Source organism: Eretmochelys imbricata, chromosome 3, assembly GCF_965152235.1.
Source record: "Eretmochelys imbricata isolate rEreImb1 chromosome 3, rEreImb1.hap1, whole genome shotgun sequence".
NCBI lineage: Eukaryota > Metazoa > Chordata > Testudines > Cheloniidae > Eretmochelys > Eretmochelys imbricata.
In genome coordinates this window covers 55,750,286-55,777,669 of record NC_135574.1, presented here as the reverse complement: position 1 = coordinate 55,777,669, position 27,384 = coordinate 55,750,286, and the positions used below count along the sequence as shown (strand labels likewise).

Genomic DNA, 27,384 nt, shown 5'->3' with positions numbered 1-27,384 from the left:
ATTTCTGTTAGCAGGTGAACCAGGTACTGCAGGAGAAAGCTGTTACCAGCTTAATTCTGCAATGAAGTTATAATCCTGTGCTTATGACCTCACAGGGTTTTGCTATGATAATTTACTTTAGCATCACAAACTGAGCATTTTGAATTCAACAAAAACTGAAGCAGAGGGAGAACGCAGTTAATGAGAGATGGCCTTCCCTTCAACAGAAATGTTTGTTACGCAAGCAAGCAAAAATATGAAATGCATGTGAAAGGTGAACGGTTTTTGGCTTCGGAGTCATAATATTTGGAAACTTCTCAAGTAACAAAGGCATACTGTATTTAACTCTAGAGCCTTAAACAAGTCTCAATCATTTAAAAGGGGGGAAATTAACAAATAAACACTAGAGGGAGCTGCTGTTCTATTTAAGCAGCTTCTTGGCTTTACTGTTTTCAGCATAAATTGTTATGCATTGAAGTGTGACAAGTATGAGCACACAGCTCAGCTGTCTAATACTGAAATAAAGGAACAATACTAAAAAACAGTATCAGGGAGCAAGGACCAAAATCAAGACTTCTGCACCAGGAGTGAATAATACATTTTACAACTACACACTGTTTAATAAACACTTTAAAAATACTCAAAGGGGAAAACAGAATATCATCTGGGGGAGATAAGATGACAAAAATCTTCTTTTATAACCCATTAATAAAAATTCTCACTGACATCAATGGAGGCTAGATTTACCCCAGAGAATACATGAAGCAAAAAAGAAAGACACCTAAAAGGGGATGAGCAGAAAATGTCTCTTTATTGAATACTCCAGCTAAAAAATGTAATGATTTGCCTTTCTGGTACTGACATAATTTTAATCTAGACTGTATAGTAGGTTGTAAGGGAATATAAACTCACTCCAAGTACAGATTTTATAAAAATAATAATACAGAATTTAGGCATTGAACAAATTAGTGAGCCACAGATGAGAGAGTTAGGAGTCACCAGGCTAGATTCACAAGGCGGTGTAAAGAGAGTGTAAACTAGCATAATTTACAACTTCTTCTGGCTCGCCAGATATACAAATAACACTCATTTAGACTAATATGCACATCTCTTATCAGTGTACAATTTATAGTCTGTATACATCTGTCAAGGTTCCTCCCCCACTCTGAACTCTAGGGTACAGATGTGGGGACCTGCATGAAAAACCTCCTAAGCTTATCTTTACCAGCTTAGGTCAAAACTTCCCCAAGGTACAAAATATTCCACCCGTTGTCCTTGGACTGGCCGCTACCACCACCAAACTAATACTGGTTACTGGGGAAGAGCTGTTTGGACGCGTCTTTCCCCCCAAAATACTTCCCAAAACCCTGCACCCCACTTCCTGGACAAGGTTTGGTAAAAAGCCTCACCAATTTGCCTAGGTGACTACAGACCCAGACCCTTGGATCTTAAGAACAATGAACAATCCTCCCAACACTTGCACCCCCACTTTCCTGGGAAATGTTGGATAAAAAGCCTCACCAATTTGCATAGGTGACCACAAACCCAAACCCTTGGATCTGAGAACAATGAAAAAGCATTCAGTTTTTTACAAGAAGACTTTTAATAAAAAATAGAAGTAAATAGAAATAAAGAAATCCCCCTGTAAAATCAGGATGGTAGATATCTTACAGGGTAATTAGATTCAAAAACATAGAGAACCCCTCTAGGCAAAACCTTAAGTTACAAAAAAGATACACAGACAGAAATAGTTATTCTATTCAGCACAATTCTTTTCTCAGCCATTTAAAGAAATCATAATCTAACACATACCTAGCTAGATTACTTACTAAAAGTTCTAAGACTCCATTCCTGGTCTATCCCCGACCAAGACGACTACAGAGAGACACAGACCCTTTGTTTCTCTCCCTCCTCCCAGCTTTTGAAAGTATCTTGTCTCCTCATTGGTCATTTTGATCAGGTGCCAGCGAGGTTACCTTTAGCTTCTTAACCCTTTACAGGTGAGAGAAGCTTTCCCCTGGCCAGGAGGGATTTCAAAGGGGTTTACCCTTCCCTTTATATTTATGACAACATCATTTCAATTTGGTCCCGCTAGCCTATTACCCTGCACTACTTTCGGAGTGTCTCCTACACCAACCCCCCTAAAGAATTTATCGAGTCTAATCTTCAGTGTTGCTGGCTCAGAACTCTCCTTATTGAAGTTGTTTCCCTTTTAACATTTTAACAGTTGAAAATATTTTCTTACTACCAAATTTAAATGCTCCTATATTAATTTCATATACCCAATACGTGTTTTAGCCGCCTTAAATAATTACATACTTTTATCTTATTCTTTCTGAAGTACTTATGGGTACTTTCTGAAGTACTTATCTCATATCTTCCTTCTCATTTTTCCTATAGAGTCCAGGCTTTACATGCTGAGCTCCCTTCAGCTCTTCATAAATCATAGCTGCTAATCTTCTGATAGCAACCCTAAGCATGTAAGCATGTGTGCTAACTGTGCTGTGCCCTGGACTGTGGAGAGGCAAGCCCAAAAGTAGGGGCAGCCGATGTGTCCATGTGAATGAAGCAGCTACCTCCATTTATTGTCCAGCATAGGAAGGGCCAATGGAAGAGCAAGATAGCAGACTGATATAGATTGAATTGGAAGAAAAATGACAGAACCAAAAAGGGAAGGAGTGATAGACTGGAAAAGAAAGAAGGAATTTAAAAAAGACACCCTATAGCCTTGTCTATTCACAGAAGTAGTACCTCTTTAGATATTTTAGTACAATCTTTAATGTGGATTTAGTTGTACCAGTATAGTTAAAGTGGTACAATCATCGTATTGTGGATGCAGTTATATGGGTGTATATGTGTTTATATTGGTATTGTCATTCCCATATGGAAGGGGAATAAACTATACCAGTACAGCTAAATCCACATTAGAGATTGTACTATGCTAACTATATATGTAAAACATGATAACCCCACCTAACATGTTATATGGATACAAGAAATGTGGACAGACCAGGCCTAAGACTGACACTAAGGCCTAAGACAAGACTGTTATCTTGATTTTTAAACAGATCATGTTTGGCATTTGTGTTCAATAAGGTTCTACATCACTACTTTATTGTCCCATTAGCCTTGTTTGGATTCCCTCCAGTGTACGATGTCTCTATCTCAAGGAACCACAAACTGTACACAAGACTCCAAGTGAGGCTTCGGTATGGCTGTATGAAGATGAATTAATATCTACTTATTTTTACACACAATGAATGAACACCACCATCTGTTTTTCTTTCTGAAAATATTTTGTAAGAAAAAAATTAAAGAAATTGGCAGTGACAGAATGTGTGATCTTTTGTTTCTTCTTAGATAAGTACAGGGGCCATCTATTCCAATTTACTCACCTACTCCTCACAGCTGTCCTTCACTATGTCCAGCAACATCATTTCTAGAAAGAAGGATTCTGAAATATGGATTGATGGATATCACTTATTCCAGTGAAGGCTGAAAACTGTCAAAATATGGTTTGAAACTGGGAATATTACTAATGTTCAACCAGCAGAAAAATGTGATGATAACAATGACACTTATGTTTAATCCTAACCATTAGGACAGACCAGGGATTCTCAGACTATGGCTCAGATGTACCCTTTGGTTCACAGAGTCCTTCCTGATGAGTCACAGAATGGAACATTATGAAAACTGTGCAGTAGGGCAAGGAGCAGTGGTCCAATGGTGGATTTATATTTTATAGAGTGATCCACAGAGTGAAACAGTTGAAGAACTGCTTGCAGACAGTGAGTTTCACCAGACAAATACACTTTAAGAAAAGAACCTTTCAACTCGTTGACTATAAGTTTACCTTATTAAGAAGTACACACTTAGCTCTTAACGCCTTTCATGCATTTGTGTGTGATGGCATTTTTACAATACAGTAAATAGGATATAATGTCACAACTCTTATCAAATCTTATTCTCTCAAAGATCTCATTTGTTACTGCACAGAGAAGCCCTGAAGCAAGCCAAACCCATGCCTGAGCTCAAATTCCAAATCATGTACCTCTAATAAAACCAAAACTCTCAGATATGAGCTAAAACCTTTAGTGCTGCATATTATAAATCCTTTCATATAGTTTTGTATTTCTTAATCTTTTTAATTCTTCTGTAAACTCATTTGATCTACAGTTGAGTGCTCATTCTAGTATTGGGTATAATCCTCCACATCATTCAGTTGGCAAGCTCATCACACAGTCCTTCATCTTTCAAATTACCCCTCTGAGACAGAAATTATCTGATCTTAAATACAGCATCATACATTTGGTAAACTGAATGAATTCACAATATCCGTAGTTAGCATATTCAGCCTGTCCGTCTCTGAACTGTTAGACAGCAGTGTGGGATCTTGTTTTTTCTCTACTGCACTGAGCTTTGTAGCCTCTCTTATTTGGGATCCAATTCTTTACCTTTGTTCAATCAAAAGGCTGGGAATTGTAACTGCCTGATAAAACAGAAACACAAGAGAAAAATCCACTGCCTTCAAAAGAAACAATTGAACAGGAGAAGCAAGTGGGTGAATCGTAATGAAATCTGCCCTTCCAAATTATACATTCCACAAGCATTGCCTTCTTATTTTACTTCTTTTAGCTGTTTCCCTTTGTAAGATGCAAAGAGGTTGGATAAAGTTTAAACGACTATGCTGCCCCTTTCACATCAAAAAATACAGAGAACTACTGACACTGAATGAAGGTGCTGCCTTTCCATCTGCCTGTCTGGGTTTGCCTGTCTGGTGGCATGAAAGAGCTTGCATGTTGATGAAAGAAGAACTTGGGTGGAACTACAGTAAACTAGTAACGGACGAATAAATGCAAAAATGTACCAAGGTCCTGCGAGCTGTAAAATGCAGTTAATCGAGTGCCATTTTTTTTTTGTTCAAATGATTTTAATTATTGGAATGCACAATTTTTATAATATGCAAATAAAATGTTTTAAAACCTGAAAATAAAATTGCGGAGAGAACAAAGATCCATTGTGTTCATTTAAAGCTCTCCTCAGGTAAGCTGCTACAAACATGCTAACAAAGTCTACAGCAGTTCTTGACTGAAGGGAGAATGTCCCACTTTCCTTGCTGGTTACTCACCGGAGGTCCTTGTGATCCTGGTTTACCAGGGAGTCCTGGTTTACCTCGCCTTCCCTGGAAACAACAACAACAAAAAACAGACATTCATAAATATTACATCAGAGGATTGATTTGCAATAAAATAATCGGTGTAAAAGCAAGACTGATTGTACTGTTTACTAACAAAAACATCAAAAGCTACCCAAAGCAGAAATACCTTGTACTACTTATTGCAGCATCAATAAGAATGTATTGCCTTAGAAAAGTTCTTAATAACTATGGGAAACAATGTATTTGCATCACAATAATTTTTTACTAGTACATTTTTCCAGCTAGGTTTCAAGAATGAAAGCATATTGATAGGGAAGTAACATATAACAAACCTATCATCTTGACAATGTCCATATAAATTCTATGTTATTTGATTGTTCAATGGTCTAGGATGTAAAACTATAATGCAGCTGTCACCATAAGCCATATAATAATTGTACAGGTTGAAAATAACTAATTGAACATGGCCAGCACCCTATTTCTCAAAGCTGATTTTCAGCTGTGTAACTAGTGAACTGAAATAAGTGTGTCTTACTTATTGATCTCCATTACTTAAGTCATTTGTCACCTACTCAGATTCACAAACAGCTAAACCTCAATTTCAAGAGCTAAGCAGTTACACAGGAATCCAAGACCGGAAGAGAGTGGACTAAAATCTTTGAGCAGTCATATGTCTACTGGTATCATTTCAAAGTTTATGTATTTCACATATGGTCTTGAATTGTTAGGCTAACACACTATTACTTAGCTTATAATCAAAGGTTTCTTTATGGCTGATTGAGAGAAAAACCTTTGTTGATTTAAGTCAAACTGATAACATTTAATTTGAGATATTTTTGAGGTTTTTTTCCCCATAGTCCTATGTTACTCACAAGCTAAGTGTTGTGGCTGAAACTGAAATCACGTCAATGACCCATTAAGATTTATCTCACTTTGATGTGTTATTCTTGTCATGCTTTCAGTGTACACTAAGCTCCCTTAGAACCATTAAGATTTATGCTATGAATGTAGAAGGGCAATAGTGTAAATTTTGTATTATTAATCCTTTATATGGAAAGAGTTTAGCTATGTTTCAAGTATTTTTCTCAGTATACATTTAAGAGCTGGAGCCATTGCATTGTAAGCTGTGAATGAGTATTAAGACCAGTAGGAATTACAATAATATTTATCCATAAAACCAAAACTTAACAGTGAATTTTTTTCTATTTCCAATAGACACTAGCTAACCTCAATATTTTACCTATTTTTAATACAAAACCCAATAAATCTATATGTTCTAATTATTGGTAACTTTTTATTCTGAAACACAAAGAACCATATGCTGCTTTCTGAAACACATCCACCTTTCAGTGACTTCAGCAAGGTTACTGCAGGCATATAGGAAGGCAGAAAAGGGCTCAGAATTGTTATTTAATTCACTGGAGTTCAAAAACTAAGGCCACCAATGCCTTTCCTTGCATTCTGTACATACACCTGCAATAATTTAGCCAAATGCTGCCTCAAAATCATTGGGGATGCATAGGAGAAATTGAGGAAGAAGTTAACCAAACAGAAGTTTTTTAGAGTGTGTACATTCCTGTGTCTTACAAAGGCTATGTCGATTTCTGGAAGGTGAGGGGTGAGAGGGGATACAGCATTTGATTTTCAGAAATGCTCCCTGATTATGTAGTTACTACCTCTGTGTATAAAACATGCATTTGTGCCTGTAAATGCCAATCACACAAATACCTAACTAAGGCCTGATCCAAGTCAATGAGAATATTTCTACTGACTTCAATAGACAGAGGGCAGGCTCTGAGTGAACAAATGCAGTAATTCTGTTTTTGACACATAGCCTAAAAATTAAATAACTTACAAGCTTAAATCTTGATTGTAAAATTTAAATTTGTAGCATTTTTTAGACACAATAACTGCTGACAACTAATGTCAAGTTGCTATGGCAAAAAACACACATTTGTAGCCATAAAACCCACTTTTGCCCCGGATATGGGGTAACTATACATGCAAAAAGGTATAAGTTAACAATTTACAAATGCATCCAATTTATTTGCAAGTACCTGACTTAGCTAGAAAATATTTTATGTGTGTGCACGCCATTTTGTGTGGGTACATACAAATGTGGTTTTTTTGTAGGAGCAATATAGGAACATTATTCCGAAAATGTTCAAAAAATTTAAAAATGAAAATCCTTGTAGACACTGAATGATTGTCACAAATTGACATTGCTAGAGTATTACATAACTGAATAGATTATTTAAATACATGATAAATGATATATAGAGATGGGCCTGAGAAGCAGCATTTGGATTTGGGTCTAGATCTAAAACTTTCCTAAAATTTCAAAAGTGTTTGGACCTGAAAGTTTTCCTTTGACACTTTACAGAGTGAGGTTGGGGAATTAGTTCCAATCTGGTTCCATACTTCCTGAAAGCTCAGGAGTGTAGGGATCTGTAGTTTTGTTTGGGCTTATCTCTACTTTACAACTGTAAATATAGACTAATGTTTATCATTTTTATTTGAAAAATAGTAATCAAATGTATCCCCAAAGAATGTAATCAGAAATATGATGGCCTAAATACAAAATAACTATATAATGGATCATCTTTTTAAATAGCCTCTCTGAGTTATTAGGACCAACATACTGTCGATTTCTTTAAAGCATGTCCATGTTCCTGTTTGTACGTATTTAGGTTGTATTGAGGATGACTCTTAGAATAGTCTAAACAAAGTATCAAGGAAGTGTTAAAGGAAAAAAGGCAGGGTTTTGATTGATATACACAACTGTGAATGGAGTGTTAATTACATAGGAAAAACAAAATATTCTGGGAGCTAAATTTTTCTTTTTTTTTACATATGAGCCGAAATATAATTTATGATTGATGTTGCAAAATTAAAACAAGAGCAGATGGCAAACCTTTTTAAAATCATTTACATGAAAAAATCAGAAAGAGAAATAGTTGTTTTGGTTCTGTTTTTGCTTTGGCATTCATTAGTCACTGTCCATTGATACCAACAGTACTCTTTCTCCTACTCTATATAGTTTATAATTTGTTTAACAGATAATGTTTTATGTCAAGTGTACAAGAGTTTATATGACTACAAGAACATATGCGGTACAGTTAGGGTGACCAGACAGCAAATGTGAAAAATCGGGATGGGGGATAATAGTAGCCTATGTAAGAAAAAGACCCAAAAATCAGGACTGTCCCTATAAAATCGGAACATCTGGTCACCATAGGTACACTCAACATTAAAGGACCAAAAGGAGATGAAAATAATAATATGAGGGGAAATATTCTAGGAAAGCAAGGTTTATGTTTGTCAAGTGCTTGTTTCCAAATATTCATTGTTTTCTATTTCCTTTTATAACTGATATTTTTAAATGAGTTTTCTTTACAGAATTCATAAAAGTGAACACATAAGTTCATAAATGTGATAATTTTTAATCAAATTGGCTTTTTTAATAATAAACAATGTGCAATAAAAACCAGTGAAATTTATCACTACTCTCAGCTCAGAAGAACTATAAACATAGAGAGCCTTTCTTTTAAGACCACTAAAAAAAAAAAAAGGCAATAATATGAAGTCACTTGCAATGTACTCACACCACTGCTTTACAAAAATACTTTCAGAATTTATTTCTGAAATGAAGAAGTAGCCATTCTTGGTGGCATATAAATCAGTCTCCCGCTGTCTCCCCAACAGATGCAAGAATCACAGAATCATAGAATCATAGAATATCAGGGTTGGAAGGGACCACTGGAGGTCATCTAGTCCAACCCATGCTCAAAGGAGGACCGATCCCTGACTAAATCATCCCAGCCAGGGCTTTGTCAAGCCTGACCTTAAAAACTTCTAGGGAAGGAGATTCCACCACCTCCCTAGGTAACGCATTCCAGAGTTTCACCACCGTCGTAGTGAAAAAGTTTTTCCTAATATCCAACCTAAATCTCCCCCACTGCAACTTGAGACCATTACTCCTTGTTCTGTCATCTGTTACCACTGAGAACAGTCTAGAGCCATCCTCTTTGGAACCCCCTTTCAGGTAGTTGAAAGCAGCTGTCAAATCCCTCCTCATTCTTCTCTTCTGAAGACTAAACATCCCCAGTTCCCTCAGCCTCCCTCAGACTTTTCTTAAAATTGTTATGTTGTTATAATTGATCTATAATTGTTGTTTAAATCCTTCTGTGACCATCTTATAGCCTAAACAAGAATGTACTGAATGGAAAATCATTTCAATATTTGGGGGGAAAGAATAATTATAAATAGATAGCTCTTGTCTTGATTTAGGATACTTTTAAGAAATAAATTACGAACCTTTCCCCAAGCTCTGGGGCAAGTCTTTTCCCCAGGATCAGACCAGAAACAGATAGTGACTCAACCATAATCTGCTTCCCAGTCCCTCTTTCACTCCAGAAGGGAGAAGCAAAGATCCCCTTGTGTGCTGTCTTGCTCACTGGGTGGGTGGGAGTGCCAAGACCCTATACACTCCTTACCTACCCACATGGAAGAAGGAATTAGCAGCCAGATGGAAGCTTTTCTCCTCCCTGCAGTGCTGGTCACAATGCAGATTGTTGGCACAAGGGAGCAAAAGGTTGCTTTTTGCCCCATAACTTCCCTGCTTGGGAGCACCAGACAGACTATATCTTGGCTCACAATAAAAAGTTGCTTACCACAACACTCGATATACCCATTATTATTGTAATAAATATAAAGGGAAGGGTAACAACCTTCCTATATACAGTAGTATAAAATCCCTCCTGGCCAGAGGCACAATATCCTTTTTCCTGTAAAGGGTTAAGAAGCTCAGGTAACCTGCCTGGCACCTGACCAAAAGGACCAATAAAGGGACAAGATACTTTCATATCTAGGGGGGTGGAGAAAGGCTTTTGTCTGTTCTGTGTGCTTGCCGGAGAGAAATCAAGAATGCAAGCAATCCAACTCCATTAGAATTAGTAAGTACTAGCAGGGAAATGCGTTAGTTTACTTTTTGTTTTGGCTTGTGATTTTCTCTGTGTTGAGAGGAAGGTATGCCTAGTTTTCTTTATGTAACTTTAAAGTTTTTGCCCAGAGGGAAATCCCCTGTGTTTTAAATCTGATTGCCCTGTGAGATTAGCTTCCCTTCTAATTTTACCGAGGTGCTTCTTTTACCTTTTTTCTTTCTAATAAAGTTATGTTTCTTTTAAGAGCCTGACTGATTTCTCTATTGTCCTAAGACCCAGGGGTTTGGATCTGTGATCACTTTGTAACCAATTGGTTAGGATATTATTCTCAAGCCTCCCCAGGAAAGGGGGAGTAAGGGCTGGGGGGATATTTTGGGGGAATAGGAACTCCAAGTGGTCCTTTCCCTGATTCTTTGTTAAATCACTTGGTGGTGGCAGCGTACCCTCCAAGGGCAAAAAGTTTGTGCCTTGGGAAGTTTTACCCTAATCTGGTAGAAATAAGCTTAGGGGGTCTTTCATGTGGGTCCCCACATCTGTTTCCTAGAGTTCAGAGTGGGGAGGGAACGCTGACAATTATCTAGCAAATGTTACATTTAGAGTGAAATTCATGATTTTCACCCAGTAGTTAAACTCACAAGAGTGTAAATATCTGGATTATGGAACTGCTCATATGAGAAATTAAGAAAAATACTCAAATCACCATAAACTTGCTCTTCCTAACTAAAACAAAATCAATATTCTGTAAGCTAAATTGGAAGAAAGGAAGGCATGACACTAACTGACTATATACCACTATCCAGATCAATCTCCATTAAATAATATAAAATAATTCACAAAGAATTGTAACTGAAATTATTGCTGGCATGTTGTTGGTACTGGCATCTATTTTTGTTAGTAATCAGTGTAGTGAACGTTATCTATGAAGTAACTATGTAAAGTTTACATCCATACCTCCCTTTACTCATGGAATGCCTTCCCTGGAATAATTAGCATTTCACTTCTTCTCCAAGTGAAGACCCACTTTTGTCGCCAATAAAACAGCCAACTAGTGATCAGTAGGTCACAGGCAAAATTAAAAAAAAAAAAAAAAAAAACAACCAACCAGCAAGTTACATGCTTCAGAACTCTCAAGTTGTGCACACAGCTAGAGTATGTACCCCTGTGAACTTATTTTACTTTTGAGTTTGTTCCTCTAGCTTGTCAAAGCTGTCAAGTTTTGTCTTAAATCAGAATGTAAACTCTTCAGAGCAGGGATTGTGCGTGTCTTTCCATGTGTTTGTACAGTGCCCAACATGACTAGGCTCAAATTCTGATTGGGGCCTTTAGGCACTACTGCAATACTCGTACATACTAAAAACATTAATCTCTACTGTAGCTCTCTACTGTATCATAATATAATCTATTCAACTTTAAGAACAGAATTCTTCAGGAGAAATACAAGTAACGTTAGTGTCTAGAATAAGATGCAGGATTATTAAATATTTTAAGATATAAACAAGTAGCTTTATGCAGGGAATCCTACATGGCTCATGAAAGAATTAATAATTTAATGATCCCATACTCAAGTATGAGGGGGAAAATGTACTTGAAACATGTCAGGATGAATTTTCAAGGGAAAGGGCTAATTAGCAGCGTATGAAGCATATGTCATCACATTTTGAAAACAAGAACTAGTCCCTGTGGAGAGAGTAGGCAGTTGGGTTTTAAAGACTCAACTTCTCTAGCTAATAGATATGATTAATGAGCAATATGTCAGCTGGCTGGCCTAGCTAAAGTAAGGCACCTTGAAAAAAAACCTTTGTAAGTATACAATATTTTAGAAAGAGATTGCGCGTAAAGCCAAATTCAACATATAAGAGGATAAGAATGACCATGCCGCATCAGACTAATGGTCCATCTAGCCCAGTATCCTGTCTTTGACAGTGGCCAGTGTATTATGCTTCTGGCAGTTGGAGGTTTAGGGACACACATAGCATGAGTTTGCATCCCTGACCATCTTGCCTAATACCCAATGATGGACCGATCCTCTATGAATTTATCTAATTCTTTTTTAAACTCATTTATACCTTTTGCCTTCAAATCCCATAGCAATGAGTTCCACAGGTTGACTGCATTGTGTGAAGTAATACTTTCTTTTGTTTGTTTTAAAAAATGCTGCCTATTAATTTTGTTGGGTGACCCCTGGTTCATGGGTTATGTGAAGGAGTAAACAACATTTCCCTATTCATATTCTCCACACCATTCATGATTTTTAGACTTCTGTCATATCCCCCAGTCATCTCTTTTCTAAAATGCAGAATCCCAGTCTTTGTAATCTCTCCTTCAACGGAAGCTGTTCCATCCCCCTAATAATTTTTGTTGCTCTTCTCTGCACCTTTCCCAATTCTAATGCACTTTTTTTGAGATGGGGTGACCAAAACTCCATGTAGTATTTAAAGGATGAGCAAACCACAGATTTACATAGTGGCATTATGATATTTTCTATTTTATTATCCCTTTCCTAATGGTTCCTAACATTCTGTTAGCTTTTTTAACTGCTGCACCACACTGAGCAGATGTTTTAAGAGAACTATCCATGAAGACTCCAAGATCTCTTTCTTGAGTGATACATATGGGGGATTATGTTTTCCAAGTTTGCATTACTTTGCACTTATCTACACTGAAGTACGTGTGCCACTTTGATGCCCAGTCACCAGGTTTTCTAGTGGGGTTCCAGAGGGATCGGCACTAGGCCCAGTGCAATTCAACATTTACATCAGCCCTGTGGAAGAACCACATGGGAGAGGGGTGGTCAACATGCTTCCATACGACAGAATATTTATTCTTTCCATTTGTTTTTTAATACACCTAGAAATTACATTAACAAAAACTACTTTAAAAGAATATTCAGGTAGCAAAGTCAAGCATTCAGAAGTTAGGAACTGGCTGAATTAAGGCTGCTTGTGCAACCTTAATTCAGCCCCTTTGCACTTATGCATTTGTCAAGGCTGATTCCCCACTCTGGCACTTTGAGTGCAGAAGGTGGGGGCCTGCAAGGATTCTAAAAATTAATACTGGTCACTCCAGGCTGGTATTAAACTCCCAAGGTCACAGCTTCTCTCTGACCTTGGATGGGTAGATGCTGTCATCACCCAAATGCAAAACCCCTTGGAGCCCAGGAAGGCTGACTTGGGAATTCCTTCCTGTGGGATACCCTCAAGCCCTTTCACCCCTCCTCTGGGGAAGAGCTGAGAAAGAAAAACGAAGGAAATCAGCTGTTGCCACCAGATAATTAAACAACATTCACAAACCTCTTAGGACACAAAAAACTCAATCCTGTCCTTAAAAAAGGTAAATTTTATTAAAAAAACAAACAAACAAAAAGAAAATACATCTGGAACTTAGGTTTTTTGCTAGATCTTAAAAAAAAAACAATTACAAAAATTAAGCATCAAGATAGCTCTCCTGAGGTTCAGCTTAAAGGTTACAAGCAAAACAAAAGCATCTGGGGTTAGCGCAGAGGAATCCACAAGCCAATAAGAAATAAAAGAAATAACCCTAATCATGTCTTTCTAGACATTCCCTGACTTACTTACATATCTGGGGTTTGAGGTATGATTTGATGCTTTTTTCATACCTGGTTTTAAAGCTTTTTACTGCATAGCTCCAGCCCTGCCCAGCTCTGTCCCCTCTCTCTGGAGAACAACAAACAGACATAGGGAAAGTTTTTTCCCAATTTAAAAAAGTTCTAGTCCTCCCATTGGCTCTTTTGGTCAGGTGCCCACTCCCTTTCTTTTACCTATGGGCTTTTTTAATCCTTTACAGGTAAAGCAAGTAGAGAATAGCTACTAACAGGGATTTTGTAGCTAACCGGCTGGCTGGGTGTCATGGAAGAACCACATGGGGAAGGGGTGGTCAGTGCGCTTCCACAGGATAGAATGTTTGTTCTTTCCATTTGTTTTTTAATACACCTAGAAATTACATTAATAAAACTACTTTAAAAGAATATGCAAGTAGCAAAGTCAAGCATTTAGAAGTTAGGAACTGGCTGAATTAAGGCTGCTTGTTCTTAAGATGTTCTTTTCTGTGATGATGGGTAAGATTATTACAATGCATATACACCAATCAGTCTACATGATCAATTTTAATTGTATTTCCTAGCTTGCAAGTGATTGACTTTGCAACCTTAACATTCTTTTAACAGTTTTTGTTTTGTTTTTGTTTTTTTGTTTTTTGCATGCAATTTAAATTGTAAGCTCTTCAGGAATAGGACTGTCTCTTATTAGTATATGGACGGAACATATCATGATGGTGCCCCAATTTCACTTGGAGCCTTGAGGCAAGTTGGTATGCTCATCTTCACCTTTGGAATGTCACCTCTCTGAAGCCTTTGAAATTAACCTCTCTCCCTAACAAACTTTGGTGCCTCCTCATTTCTTGTATCCTTGAAGTCTTCAGAAAGGCCCACTCCATTTTCCAGTGTTTTCAGGATGGGAAAAGGTGACAGGCCTGCTCCCCATTTAGTGTCTTCAGGTGCTTTAATTTTCTCCCCCTGCAAACTTCTCTATTTCTCCTCCCCTTCAGTTCTGAATCATTCCTCTCTTTTCCTCCTCTAAAACATCTTACCCCATCTTTTAAAGTTTTTGCTCTCAAGTTCTCTCTCTCTTTCTGCCTCCATTTGAGATTTTTTTCCCTCATCCTCTTTCCCTCATCATGGAGAATCTGTCTCTATTCCATATCTCATGCATGTGTATTGTTACAACTTTACTAATCTTTACCTCTGCTCCAGTTTCTCCTCTCAACACTAACTCACTTCTCAGAGCAATTGTGCTGACATGCAAAGCAGCAGGAGGGCAAAGGAGGAGTGGAGCAAAGATTGAAGGTAAATGGAGTGGTTAAGCTGTTGATCCTTCTGCTCTAGCAGCAGGCAGCATAGTAGGCCACAGAAGGAGAAAAGCTGCATGGAGTTCTTACCAACGTAGGGTGGAAGGGACAGGTTGTCAAAAATGAGACACATTTGATTTCCTGCTTAAAGTTAAAATACTGGGGCTATTGTCCGCTGTAAAACACCTTCAAATTCTAGAGAGGTCAGTGAAGAAAGGCTTCAAAAGAGAACTACATCTTAAAGAAAAATGTGAAGGAAGAATTTTGCTTGGTACACAAGAATTACCTCTCTCTTACTTGATATCACAACAGAATAATTCCACACCCCAAAAAGCCACTCCATTTACCTTCAAGCAGTCTGCTTGCTCCTCCCAGCTCTGCAGCAGCGAGACTCAAAAAGCACCAGTGAGACCTGTTGCCACTTTGTCTCAGTCTGGAGTTGAGAGCTACCCTATACTGAACCCAAACAGAATGGTGCCCCCTTATGCTAGGCACTGTATAAACAAACACATAGAAGGTGATGGAAAGGTATACAATAAAAATTTGTACATTAAAGCTGTAGGGGAACTTGACTTTGTTAGGAAAGCAAGAATTATTATAAAAGCACAGCTCAGAATATAATACATAGCCCAACCTGGGACTCCTGAATGACAGTATCTCCTCATTATTATCTGTGCTGATATCCCATAATAAAATTTCAGTGTAGAGAAAGTCACCCAGTATTGCTTTTCTAAGAGAAACCTCTCCCTACTGTTTTAAGAAGTTGTAGGTTACTTAAAAAATATAAACCAGAAAGCAATAACTGTCTGCAGGATTTGAAAAAAGTTCATGGAACTTTTTTATTATTTATTTTTGTAATTCGTTCTAGAAAATGTCCCTGATTATTGAAAATGATCTGACAAAGAAAGAAAGAAAATATACTGCTTCTTTTGAGCAAGGAAATCCATTACAAGGTCATTATATTTGAAATTGAATACAAGTATTAAAGAGGGAAAGGAGGCTAAATTTGGAGAATACAATTAAGTATGTTATGAGTTTTTAGAAAAATGAAAAACTTGTTCCTGCAAAAACACTGTGATGATTTCACCTTTTTGTTCTTTGGTTTGATTTATTGTCTACTGTATGGTAGGCTTTCTTACAAAACTACATTAGACATGCTTAAATTACATGCTTCTCAAAAATAAATGGAACTGTGCACCTCTTTTCATTTCACAATTAGTAGCATAATTTCTTCAGAATTAGTAATGCTTCGTATCTTCACTTTTTTTAGTTCGAGGTTTAGTTTCTATGGCAACCTCTGCATACTCAAAGAAATTCATCATGTTCAAATCATCAGGTACCAAAAAATGTAATAAAAGTAGGGAGATGATACTATATGACAATTTACACACTAAGGCGGGGTAACTGGGTAACTTTTTTTTAAGTGATAAAAGTTCGGTGGATGACTAGAAGCATCTCTCTTAGCATGCCTAGTTGGATTTTTTTATAAGCATATTCAATTAGCATCTTTCAGACATTTCATACAATTCTAGAAAATAAATGACAGAAGTTAAAGAATGTGAACCAACATATAAAGATGTGAATAGTGCCAATAGCAATAAACATAAAAACAGTTTGTTTGGGGGAAGATGGTATACTGTCATCAGTTGCTTTATACCTATGATAACATGCTTCCCTGGAGTTTAGTATGCAATTTTGGTTGAACAGTTTTCAGAACAAAAATAAATTAAATCAGGTAAGTCACTAGTAAGTAAAGAGCTTTGCAAAAAGAAATCGTGTTTTTCAGTCATGAAGATGACAAAGAAAAGTAGCAATTAGTGCTGAATACTGCTTATTTCCCCAAAGGCTTTTCTTACCCTTGCTTTAACGCCTTTATAATCTGTTTCTACTGTGCCTATCATCATGGTATCACTTGCCTTTTTAGTTAGGGTGACCAGATGTTCTGATTTTATAGGGATAGTCCCGGTATTTGAGGCTTTATCTTATATAGGTGACAATTACCCCCCATCCCCGTCCCGATTTTTCACCCTTGCTATTTGGTCACCCTATTTTTAGTTGATGTTATGGGCTGGAAGGGTATTAAATATATTATATGTATATATAATGAGAGATACCTCCATCACCCATCGTACAATGAAAGTGAGGAATAGGATAATGTGGGGTACCGGGGAGAAGAAGAGTGAGAGAGAGGGAGGGAAAATCAAAGGGAGAGAATGTATGTCTTGGAAAGAAAGTGATAAATGATGGATATGATATAAATGAGGAGAGAAATTAGTCAATAAACGGAAGAAAGAAAATATGTGACTGAAGGAGCAAATGGAATGAGAGACTAGGCTCATAGGTTTTTAACTTGAATTCTGGCAGTAATTCATTCTTCTCATAGGAAAAAAGAATTAGAGGAAATACTGGTTAAGATCAGCAAGTTGAACTACAGCATGTCAAAACTAAATGAAAAAAGATATTAGCTGAGGTTTGTAAAATTGAGTGTAATTGACTCAGAAGATTTGTATAACAAAAGGATCTATTCAACAAGCATGGTCTGTGCTTCAAGTTTGTAACACAACTTGAAACTTGGCCCCACAGCATGTGCTCTTCTCAGTCCAATTCCTGGGAGATGCTCACCACCTGAAATTCTCACTGATTTCAATGGAACGCAATGCTCAGTATCTTTTAGGATTGGACCTCTAAAACCCTTCTTATCCTTTAGTGATGCCATCCTATTTTCTTTTTCTATATTTTGCCCTATGCAAAGAACACGTTTCCCAAATCTTATTTCAAACTATTCCCCACACTTCATTCCAAATCCCTCCAAAAAACCCCTCAATTCTCCTGTATCACCAAAAGGGAATTTTAAAAATCCACAAAAACATCCACCTAATTTAATTAAACCATAAATAGATGTAAATGCTTTCCTGCAGAACTACATGATATTACTCTCACTCTGATCCTTCCTCTCCCACCCCTTTTTGTGTGTTTATGAACTGTCAATTGAAGAGACTCTTTCTACTGTGCAGAAGAGACTCTTTCTGTGCAATGCCTAGCATACTTTAATATGGTAGTATATATGATATATATGACAATAACAACAATTATTAATTCTAATTTTGCTGTACTGAGCCTTCAGCTATCCTTTTCTTACCAAACATGTGCTGTTTGCATATTTTGAGAACATATATAAGGCTCAAAAATATGGTTGGGGCACAAATAAAGGACTAAATTGTAGCATGATTTACTATATGAACATCCACCTCCCACTGACTTAAAACAAACACTTATTTCCAAGGCCAGAATTTTTTGTAATTATTGAAATCGCGACTACGGTGCTAATAATGAATGAATGTTGTTGGTAATCTACTTTACAGCCAGGGAAAAAAATCTTGCTGCCCACTTGAAAAGTATAATTTATTACTCCTATAATACATTCACATTAACTGCCAGCGTTCAGCATCTCTATAAACATAAGCCCTGTAATTCAACAGGAAAAAGAACAAGAAAATGGCTCCATTTAATCAAAGCTCAGAAATTAAACTAATATTAATCTACAAGTGGCATCTCCCCTACGTAGATACTGTTTCTACTGCCACATTGATTACTTAATAAGATTCTGATGTGGATACAATCCGTGATCATTAAGAGCAGAGTGAACACTGGTCGTGTCACTTTTTCTTTGGGCTAAATTATGGAGCCACCATTAGCTTGAACCCAAGCATCTGAATGTAGTTTTGAGGACCCAGAAGCAGACCAAGCACAAAATTGTTACACTCCAAATCACAATTTGGTTCCTAATTTTCTCGTCCTCTGGGAGTTGTTACAGGCTTAGGGAGGGTTTAAATAAGGAGAGTTTTTTTGTTTTAAGAAAAGATGATACAGCATGCGGGTCAGATGGGATTCTCTAATGCTTCAAAGGTCTAAGTCAAGGAATTTCAGGGTTTCACCTTCCTCATTCTGTACAATCTCATTAAATAGATCCCACTTTTCTTCTTGGTTTCTGAAGTATTTTTTCACTCTTTGGAAGATCTGGAAATATAGCTCCTCCTAACATTATGGCCAGTGCTGTCTTAGGAAGTATCCAGAAAAGGGTCCTTGAACTCAAGGCATTTCATACATTCCCCAACAAGCATCTTTACTGGCTTGCTTGTTCTCCAGATATTTAGGAAACAAGAGACCTGAAATTGCTCAGAGACTTCAGGAGCAAGAGTTGAGAGATACTTCCAGTCTTAATTTGATCATACAGCAAAGTAATACACTACTGTCAAGCCACAACCCAGTGCAGGATCTATATTTATAACTTGTATATTCACATGTTTGGGCTCAAGTGATACTACAAAACTGCATCTATAATTTATCTTTTTGACATGGCAGTTAACAAATGATTTTAAATAATTTATTGATTTCCCCTTGCTCTTCATATAAATAACTTGTAGTCATTATTTGTTTCAGCAATATTGTGATCTTGTGTTAATAAGCAATGATTACAGATATGTCAAGAAGCATTTTAAGACTCACATAAGTGGGATAAAACTAAAATTGCACATAGCTGGTAAAGTCTAAGGGCTTTATTTTTACTTGTGTATCATTCTTACTGCACATGCATGTAAAATTTTTAATGCAGACATTTTACGTGGGTGAAAAGATGTCTACTAATCATATTTCAATTTTAACAATAATGCATTTGTGTGTATCTACAGCAAGAAAGATCTCCTATTTTACCAACAACATATATAGCCATGGAGACATATCTCCCATACTTTTTACATTTATAACCTTGGGGGGAAGGGCAAAAACAATGCATCCTCACTTCAGTGGAAAGAAAAAAGTCACTTGTTCTTCTACCATATAGAATAATAGAAAAAGATTGTTTAATTGACATAGTAGATGCGTACCTAAAGGATACAGGGGGGGAAGTGAGGGAGCAAAGTGTACATAAAGAATTCAGTAGAAAAAGTAATATTTGTTTTATGAACTAAAAATGGAGGCTTTAGAAAATCAGTCTTGCTTCAAACGCTCCAGCATCACTGTTTTACTGAATAAAATCAAAGACTGAAACCCAATGAGCTAAATTCTGCTCTTATCTACAGATTTGTAAATCCAGAGTAACTCCATTTAAATTAATATAGTTACTCCAAATTTACACCTGTGTAACGGAGAACATAATTTGACCTATACACTTGTGTGTGTCTGGAGGAGAAGCTGAAAGTATCTATGTGTAAATATAAATATCAAGGAAGTACCTTTCTACAGACAGGCTATAAAAAAAGTTTACTAAGAAAAAATCCACAGAAAAGAGAAGTGAAGGCACCCAGGATTCTACTCAGAACAGACCTACAGAAACAAGAAAAGTGTTGCCTACAACGTAGAGCAAGGAGGAGCAACTTCAAAGGAAAATTATTTTTATCTTTCCAGAAGATTTGAGCTCCTAACTGAAGCATGGAGAAAGGAGTCAGCACCAATCAAGAAAGAGTTTATTAATCCAAGTGTGCAGAACTCAATTTTGTTTCTCACCCCACTGTAAGTAATTTACAAGAACTGTCTCATACATTTTCTGGGACACTGACTCAGTGCCTTCTTGCTAAATAATTTTCAGCACAGAGTGGTAGAGTCAGCTATAGAAGAATTCAGCACATAAATAAACTATATGCATACTCAGAGAATCAGTATTTGTTCATAGTTCAGGTAAATTGAGCTTTGCAATCTTAGATGATATCAAAATTTTCACCATGAAAGCAATATCAAATACATGGTTCAATTTTTATGCAAAATATGAGTTATCCCTCTTTTTCCCCCTTTCCTCTCTCTTCATCCCATGAAATTGTTACACTGATGAGATTGTTATAGGAATACTATGTCCACAATTGTTATGTCCACAATTCAAGAAGGATGTTCAAAAATCAGAGAGGTTTCAGAGAAGAGCCATGAAAATGATTAAAGGACTAGACAACATGTTTTATAGTCATAGACTCAAGGAGCTCAATCTATTTAGCTTAAGAGAAAGAAGGTGAAGGGGTGACTTGATCCCAGTCTATAAGTGAACAAAAATTTGATCCTTTGGCTCTTCATTCTAACAGACAAAGGTAGAACAAGATCCAATGGTTGAAAACTGAAGTTAGACAAATTCAGACTTGAAATAAGGCATACATTTTTAAAAGTGAGCGTAATTAACTTTTGAAACAGTTTACCAAGGATTGTGATGGATTCTCCATCACTGGCAATTCTTAAATCAAGATTGGACGTTTTTCTAAAAGATATGTTCTAGTTCAAAGGATTATTTTAGGGAAGTTCTATGGCCTACGTGGGGTCCAATTAACACAACATCTCCTTCCACTTTTATTGCAAACCACTATATCTAATATGGTTCCTGATTTGTAGAAGGACTGAGCACTCACAACTGCAACTGATGTCACTGGGAGTTGTGCTTTGAACATATAAAGTGGCATACAAATACTAAAATAACAAAACAAAAAACGAACAAAGAACTCAGGCCTCTGGTGTCTCAAGTTGGGCAGCCAAAGTCAGTGAATACGTTTGAATTTTGGCTTTAAGCTATCTGTGCTGCAGTACCTATGCGTAAAATGCAAAAATACTATTTAACCTAGCAGGTCGTTATGAAGATCAAACATTAATGTTCATGAAGCACTCTTAGGTCTTGTCTACACTACAGAGTTTTGTTGATGCAAGTTACACCGACCATCAAAAACTGGTAAAATTATGATCGCTTGTGGGAAGGCAGAGTGAGTCACAGTGCATCATGGGTGCAGGCTCAACATCCCATGATCCAGATTTTTTCCATCCCATCATTCCATGGACTTCCGACTGTGTTTTGTGGCATTTTTCAACAGTCCCTGTTCACTGTGCACCTGCCATCTCTGTCTGAAAGGATTGATCCTGCACTACTCTCTATGGCTAGTCATGTAATATATCATGAGCTCCCAATATGAACAGGAATCCGAGGTGCCTGACTTGCTGTGTGCCAGCGAAAGAAAGAACACCAAATTACGTTTGGCATTCAGGGAGCAGCTGTACACGGTGGACCATTGCTTTTGGGCTTGGGAAACAAAAACAGAGTGGTGGGATCACATCGTTATTCAAGTCTGGGATGATGAACAATGGCTGCAGAACTTTCAGATGCGGAAAGCCAACTTCCTGGAACTGTGTGCAGAGCTCGCCCCAGCCCTGCAGTTCAAGAACTCCCAAATGAGAGCTGACCTCTCAGTGGAGAAGTGCATGGTGATCGCTATGTGGAAGCTGGCAATTGCAGACTGCTACCAGTCAGTCGCAAATCAATCTGGAGTTGGGAAATCCACTGTTGGGGCTGCGTTAACACAAGTGTGCAGGGCATAAATCACATTCTGCTACAAAGGACTGTGACTCTTGGAAACATGTGTGAAATAGTGGATGGCTTTGCAACAATGGGATTCCCTAACTGTGGCGGGGTGATAGATGGCATGCATATCCCAATTTTGGCCACGACCATCTTGCGACAGAGTACCTCAATAGAAAGGGGTACTTCTCTATGATATTGCAGGTGCTTATGGATCACCGGGGTCATTTAACTCACATCCACACTGGGTGGTCAGGGAAGGTGCATGACACGGCATCTTCAGGAACACTGGCCTGTACAGAAAGCTGCAAGCAGGGACTTACTTTCCAAACCAGAAGATTCCAATGTGGGGTGTTGAAATGCCCATAGTGATCCTGGGAGACGCACCATACCCCTTACTCCCAGGGATCATGAAGCCTTACACTGGAACCTGGACAGCAGCAAGGAGAGCTTCAACAATAGGCTGAGGAGGCGCAGAATGACCATATAATGTGCGTTTGGCAGATTAAAAGCTCACTGGCACTGCCTTTATGGATAACTAACTAACGATATTATTCCCATGGTCACAGCATCCTGCTGTGTGCTGCATAATGTTTGTGAGGTTAAGGGTGAAAAGTTTCCCCTGAGGTGAAGCATGGAGGCAGATCGCCTGGCAGCTAATTCCGAGCAGCCAGATACCAGGGTACTAGAGGGGCAAAACTGGGGAATATTCGAATCAGGGAGGTTTTGAGGAGCCATTTTGATAATGGGTACCAGTAATATGTCTTTCTGTAAAGCATTCTGTCATGCTTTGTTAACTTGCCGCCTTGCATGAAAATTTTGACGATTGCTTCCTGTAGTCTGCAAATCTTCCAACTGCTACTGTATTAATTTCAGCAGCAACCACTATGTGTAGGAGACAAATAAAGATTACCTTTAAGAGAGCATGTTTTTATTAAATACTAATTAACAACACACAGAAAACGGTGTAAAGGGAAGTAACAGTAAAGGACAGCGTCCTGATGTAGGCTCTCATAGCTGTGTGCAACATCAGCTATCATTTTGGAAGCTGTCTGAAGGGGTGGAGTGAATGAGGTACTGAGATGAGAAGATGCAAGGAACGTGTGGGAGGGCATTATAAGATGCAAGGAGTTTGGGGAGGGCATGATAAGCAGTTCTGTGTCAGCTGCAGAGGCGGGGGGCAAGCATGCATGTTTTCTGCCTGACGCACGATTAGGGATTTCAACATCTGTTTGTTCCTCCATCACTTTTATCATCCACTCCTGGCCCATTAAAAATTGCTTCTAGCTCTCCTTCTTCTCCTGCTTATTTTATAATTTTCATTTACAGTCTCTCTCTATGTCCTGTGTTCTTGTTTTTCGGCATCTGAGGACTGGAGCACTTCTCGAAACATGTCCTTCTTGCTGCTCCTCGTCACTTCCTTATCTGGTGGAGGTGTTCCACCGGTGTGTAGGGGGTTCCCCTGAACGCCACATCTGCATAAATGTAAGCAACAATAAACAGAAGCATAATTGTGAGTGAACTCACGGCATCGAATCATTATAGTAAAATACACCTCTTTTAAAATAGGAATCAGTTTCTCTTTGTCCCTTGGCAAGCACATAGCTCAGCAAACAACCCAAACATGGTGAGTTCAGGACAGGGCCAGGGGGTCACTCAAGATGGGTCATAAGGTCTAGGAGGCTTTCTAAGGGGATCACTGCAAGAAACTAGGGACAAAATTGTAAATTCCGCCACCATTTTCCATAGGCAGGGGTCATTGAAGCAGATATCTTACTCCTGAGGGTAAGCAAGGATACAAGGGTGGACTCCTGCATGCGTGTAGCATCAGACCAGGTCCCTACGCTGCATGTCTGTGCGCCGCTTTGGTCCCTGCCCAAGTGATTTTAGGAAACTTTTTCTATGGCAATAGGCAATGGGAGAAGGAACAAAGCACCTCTGCCAAGAAAACTTTGGCAGATTATTGGCGAGTACCTCCAGGAAAGTTTCCTAGAGATATCTCTGGACTATTTCTGTGTAATCTTGGTGTCCATTAACACACTTTTCCACAGGACTCCTACTGTGTAGCTGCATAGGGGAATGTGAAGCAGATGCAAACACAGCTAGTCGTGTACATTTCTATTCCTTAGCCCACTTCTAGTGTATAACAAAGCAAAGGACAGCTCTACCTCGTGTAACCGAGCAGCATTCAACTCAAAAAGATAACTTACCAGAGCTCCCCTCTCCTGCATCATGACTTCTGGGACAGACTTCTGGGACTGGCTTGAACCGCCCTGAGTCAAGAAGAGGTCCTGGCTCATCATGGCACCAGACGACCCTGTCACCTGGCCCATCTCATCCTCCAACTCGACTTCCTCATCCACCACTTTGTCCTCGGGGTTGAGTCCGCTGTCTCCAGTCCCACTGAAGCATCAGTGGGGCTCTTGGTGGTGGAGGTAGGGTCAGCACCAAAGATAGTGTCCAGCTCCTTGTAGAAGCGGCAGACTTTGGTGCAGCACCAGACCCATGGTTTTCTCCCCTGATTTCTGGTATACCTGCCTCAGGTCCTTTAGATTCGCACAGCACTGATGCATGTCCTGTTTGCAGCCCTTATCCAACATGCCACAAGAAATCTGTCCATAGGTATCAAAGTTCCTATGGCTGGAGCAGAGCTGGGACTGCACAGCCTCTTCTCCCTACAGATGCAACAACTCACATGTACTCCAAGCAGGACAGCGTTTGCTGCGTGGAGCCGCCATGGTCAGCTGGGAAAATGTGATGTGAGGTCTCCATGCCAAGCAATCAGGAAATGGAACTTCAAAAATTCCTGGGTCTTTAAAGGGGAGGGGTGGATGCCTGTGTACCTGGGTGCACGGCAGTGGAGTTCAAACTGCTGACCACAGCAGCCAGAATGAGCATTGTGGGTCATCTCCTGGAGGCCATTTTACAGTCACATAACCAAGCACAATGTCTACACTGACACTCTGTCGATATAACTTTGCTGCAAAAAAGCTCTATGCCTCTTGTTGAGGTGGTTTTATTTTGTTGGAAAAGCAGGAGAGTTTTGTTGGTAGAAGGAACATTGTAGTGTGTACACTTCCACTGTTTTGTCGACCACAGCTGATTTTTGTCAACAAAATTCTGTAGTGTAGACAAGATCTTATAGTATGGTTCTGAGCTCCAGAGGAAAGCTCATCAGGAAATAAATAATTCTGTATTAAGTGCAAGGTTTCGATGGTGTGCAATAAATGAAGCACAGGGTCACATGAGTGATGAAATAAAAAGAAATATTGAATAACCACTGATTTGTCCTTCCTGTGCACTGAAAGAAGCAGACGTCTCATTAAAAATAGTATGTGACACAATAAATAAAAAGTGCATCAAAAATCCATATGCAGGAAGAGAATGGATTAAGGTTGCACATACAACCTTAATTCTGCTACTTCCTAAATCTTGAGCACTTGATTTTGCAATCTTAACATTCTTTTAACATAGTTTTGTGTTTGTCAATACGTAATACCATATATAGAGGATGTGCAACCTGATTGAGACCTCATATGCACGAGGTTTTTTAGCATCCAGTTAGCTATGCTGATGTAGCTGCCTTGGTGCAGACCCTAGACTTGCAACTGCTGATTTACACCAATATACCATATCTAATATTACATGCACCCACAGTAGTGTTACTATAACAGTGGCTAAAAATCTCAGTGTTGATAAGGCCTGAGTTATTGTGGCTGTAAAAACCTTAACTTCTGCATTTCCAGATTTTTACATTTTTTTAAATTAAGCTACCACGATGATGCATGATTATTAATTATTATTATACTGGGTGGTGCAGGGCAAGAAAGTATTGCCATTCGCTCTACATTAATATGAAGCGCATGAGAGAGGGCATAGTCCACATCTATGTTGTTGCTGTTGTTTGGCTGAAGACAGTTGTCTTCATGGCTGTGACAGTAGGGGAAGAAGCACTTCTGTTTATACTGTATTGTCTATTTACTACTCACTGGAAAAGACACCGGCTAATGTTATGTATGAAATATAAGTGTCTAAGGGAAATCTATCTTCTCACTAAATTTCCCTGAATAACAAAAAGAATACAGCTACAATTCATTTTTCTAGCAGTGGACATAATGTTATAGTCCTAGCCTAAAAGTAGCACCACAAAATAACTGCATTTTAAAAGTTCAGATAATCACCACTGTCTGCCTTTCACATTATTGAATATAAGGGACAAATAAGTGTTAGTATTCTGGCAGTTTTGCAGACCTGAGACTCCACAGAAAAACTTTCTATTTAGAGCATGTAAAAAAATGGACAAGCAGACCTTTGCCATATCTCACATATTTAACTGCATAACAGTAAGAGTTAGAACATTCCCACACACATCACTGTGTACCAGGATCAGGCCTGTGGATAGTTCCACTGAAGTAAGTGGGACTGCTCTCCTGAAAAGAAATACCCCTTTGTATAGAGGCTACAGCATCACATCTTTACCAATCAGCATTATGCCTTTAATGAAAGGTTGTTCACAAAGGACCCAATAAAGTAGAGTACTCAACATCTTGATTCCCGTTAACTTTTCTGAAAAATGAGTGCCTCAATGCCCTCCTGTAGGCCTGGGCCAAAATTAATTGTGAATGAACAAACTTCAGAAAGTCACACTAGTTCTGTTTGCTAAGAAATCTGATATTTATCCAAACTTTGGTCTAGAATTGGTCTAACAATCTCATGAAAACAAACTCTCTCTTGAGTTTTCCCAATATTTTCTAGTTCAGGATCACTCATAATACTATGAGATCAGCATCTGTCTTTGTATTTTACTACTTCTGCTGGTACAAGAGGAAGCCACGAAATGGAGAGGCACAAGAAAATGAGTAAAAAACACAGTTAACCCAACATTTTTAAATTTCACAAATGGGTCTAGATTCATTTCAAGTTTTGAGCACATCTTGGTTGCTTCTTATTTCTTTCTAACTGTTATCCATTTCTTGTATAGATATTATCAACTGTGACATGCACATATCAAAACAATAATACCCTGATCATTGGCCCTAGCTTTAAGCTGTATAATACTTAGCATAAAAATCACACGCTGACGTATGATATGTACCCTAGGATACCTTCCTTTCTCACAACAG

General features: G+C 38.3%; 1 protein-coding gene across 1 annotated transcript in view; it reads right to left on the bottom strand.

Moving 5' to 3' along the window:
- The window catches only part of COL19A1 (collagen type XIX alpha 1 chain), a 315,760-nt gene that overhangs the window by 123,351 nt on the left and 165,025 nt on the right, over positions 1–27,384 (bottom strand). Inside the window, exon 16 of the mRNA XM_077812674.1 lies at positions 5,108–5,161. Coding sequence (XP_077668800.1) covers positions 5,108–5,161 — 54 coding nt within the window. The remainder of the gene's footprint in view (positions 1–5,107; positions 5,162–27,384) is intronic.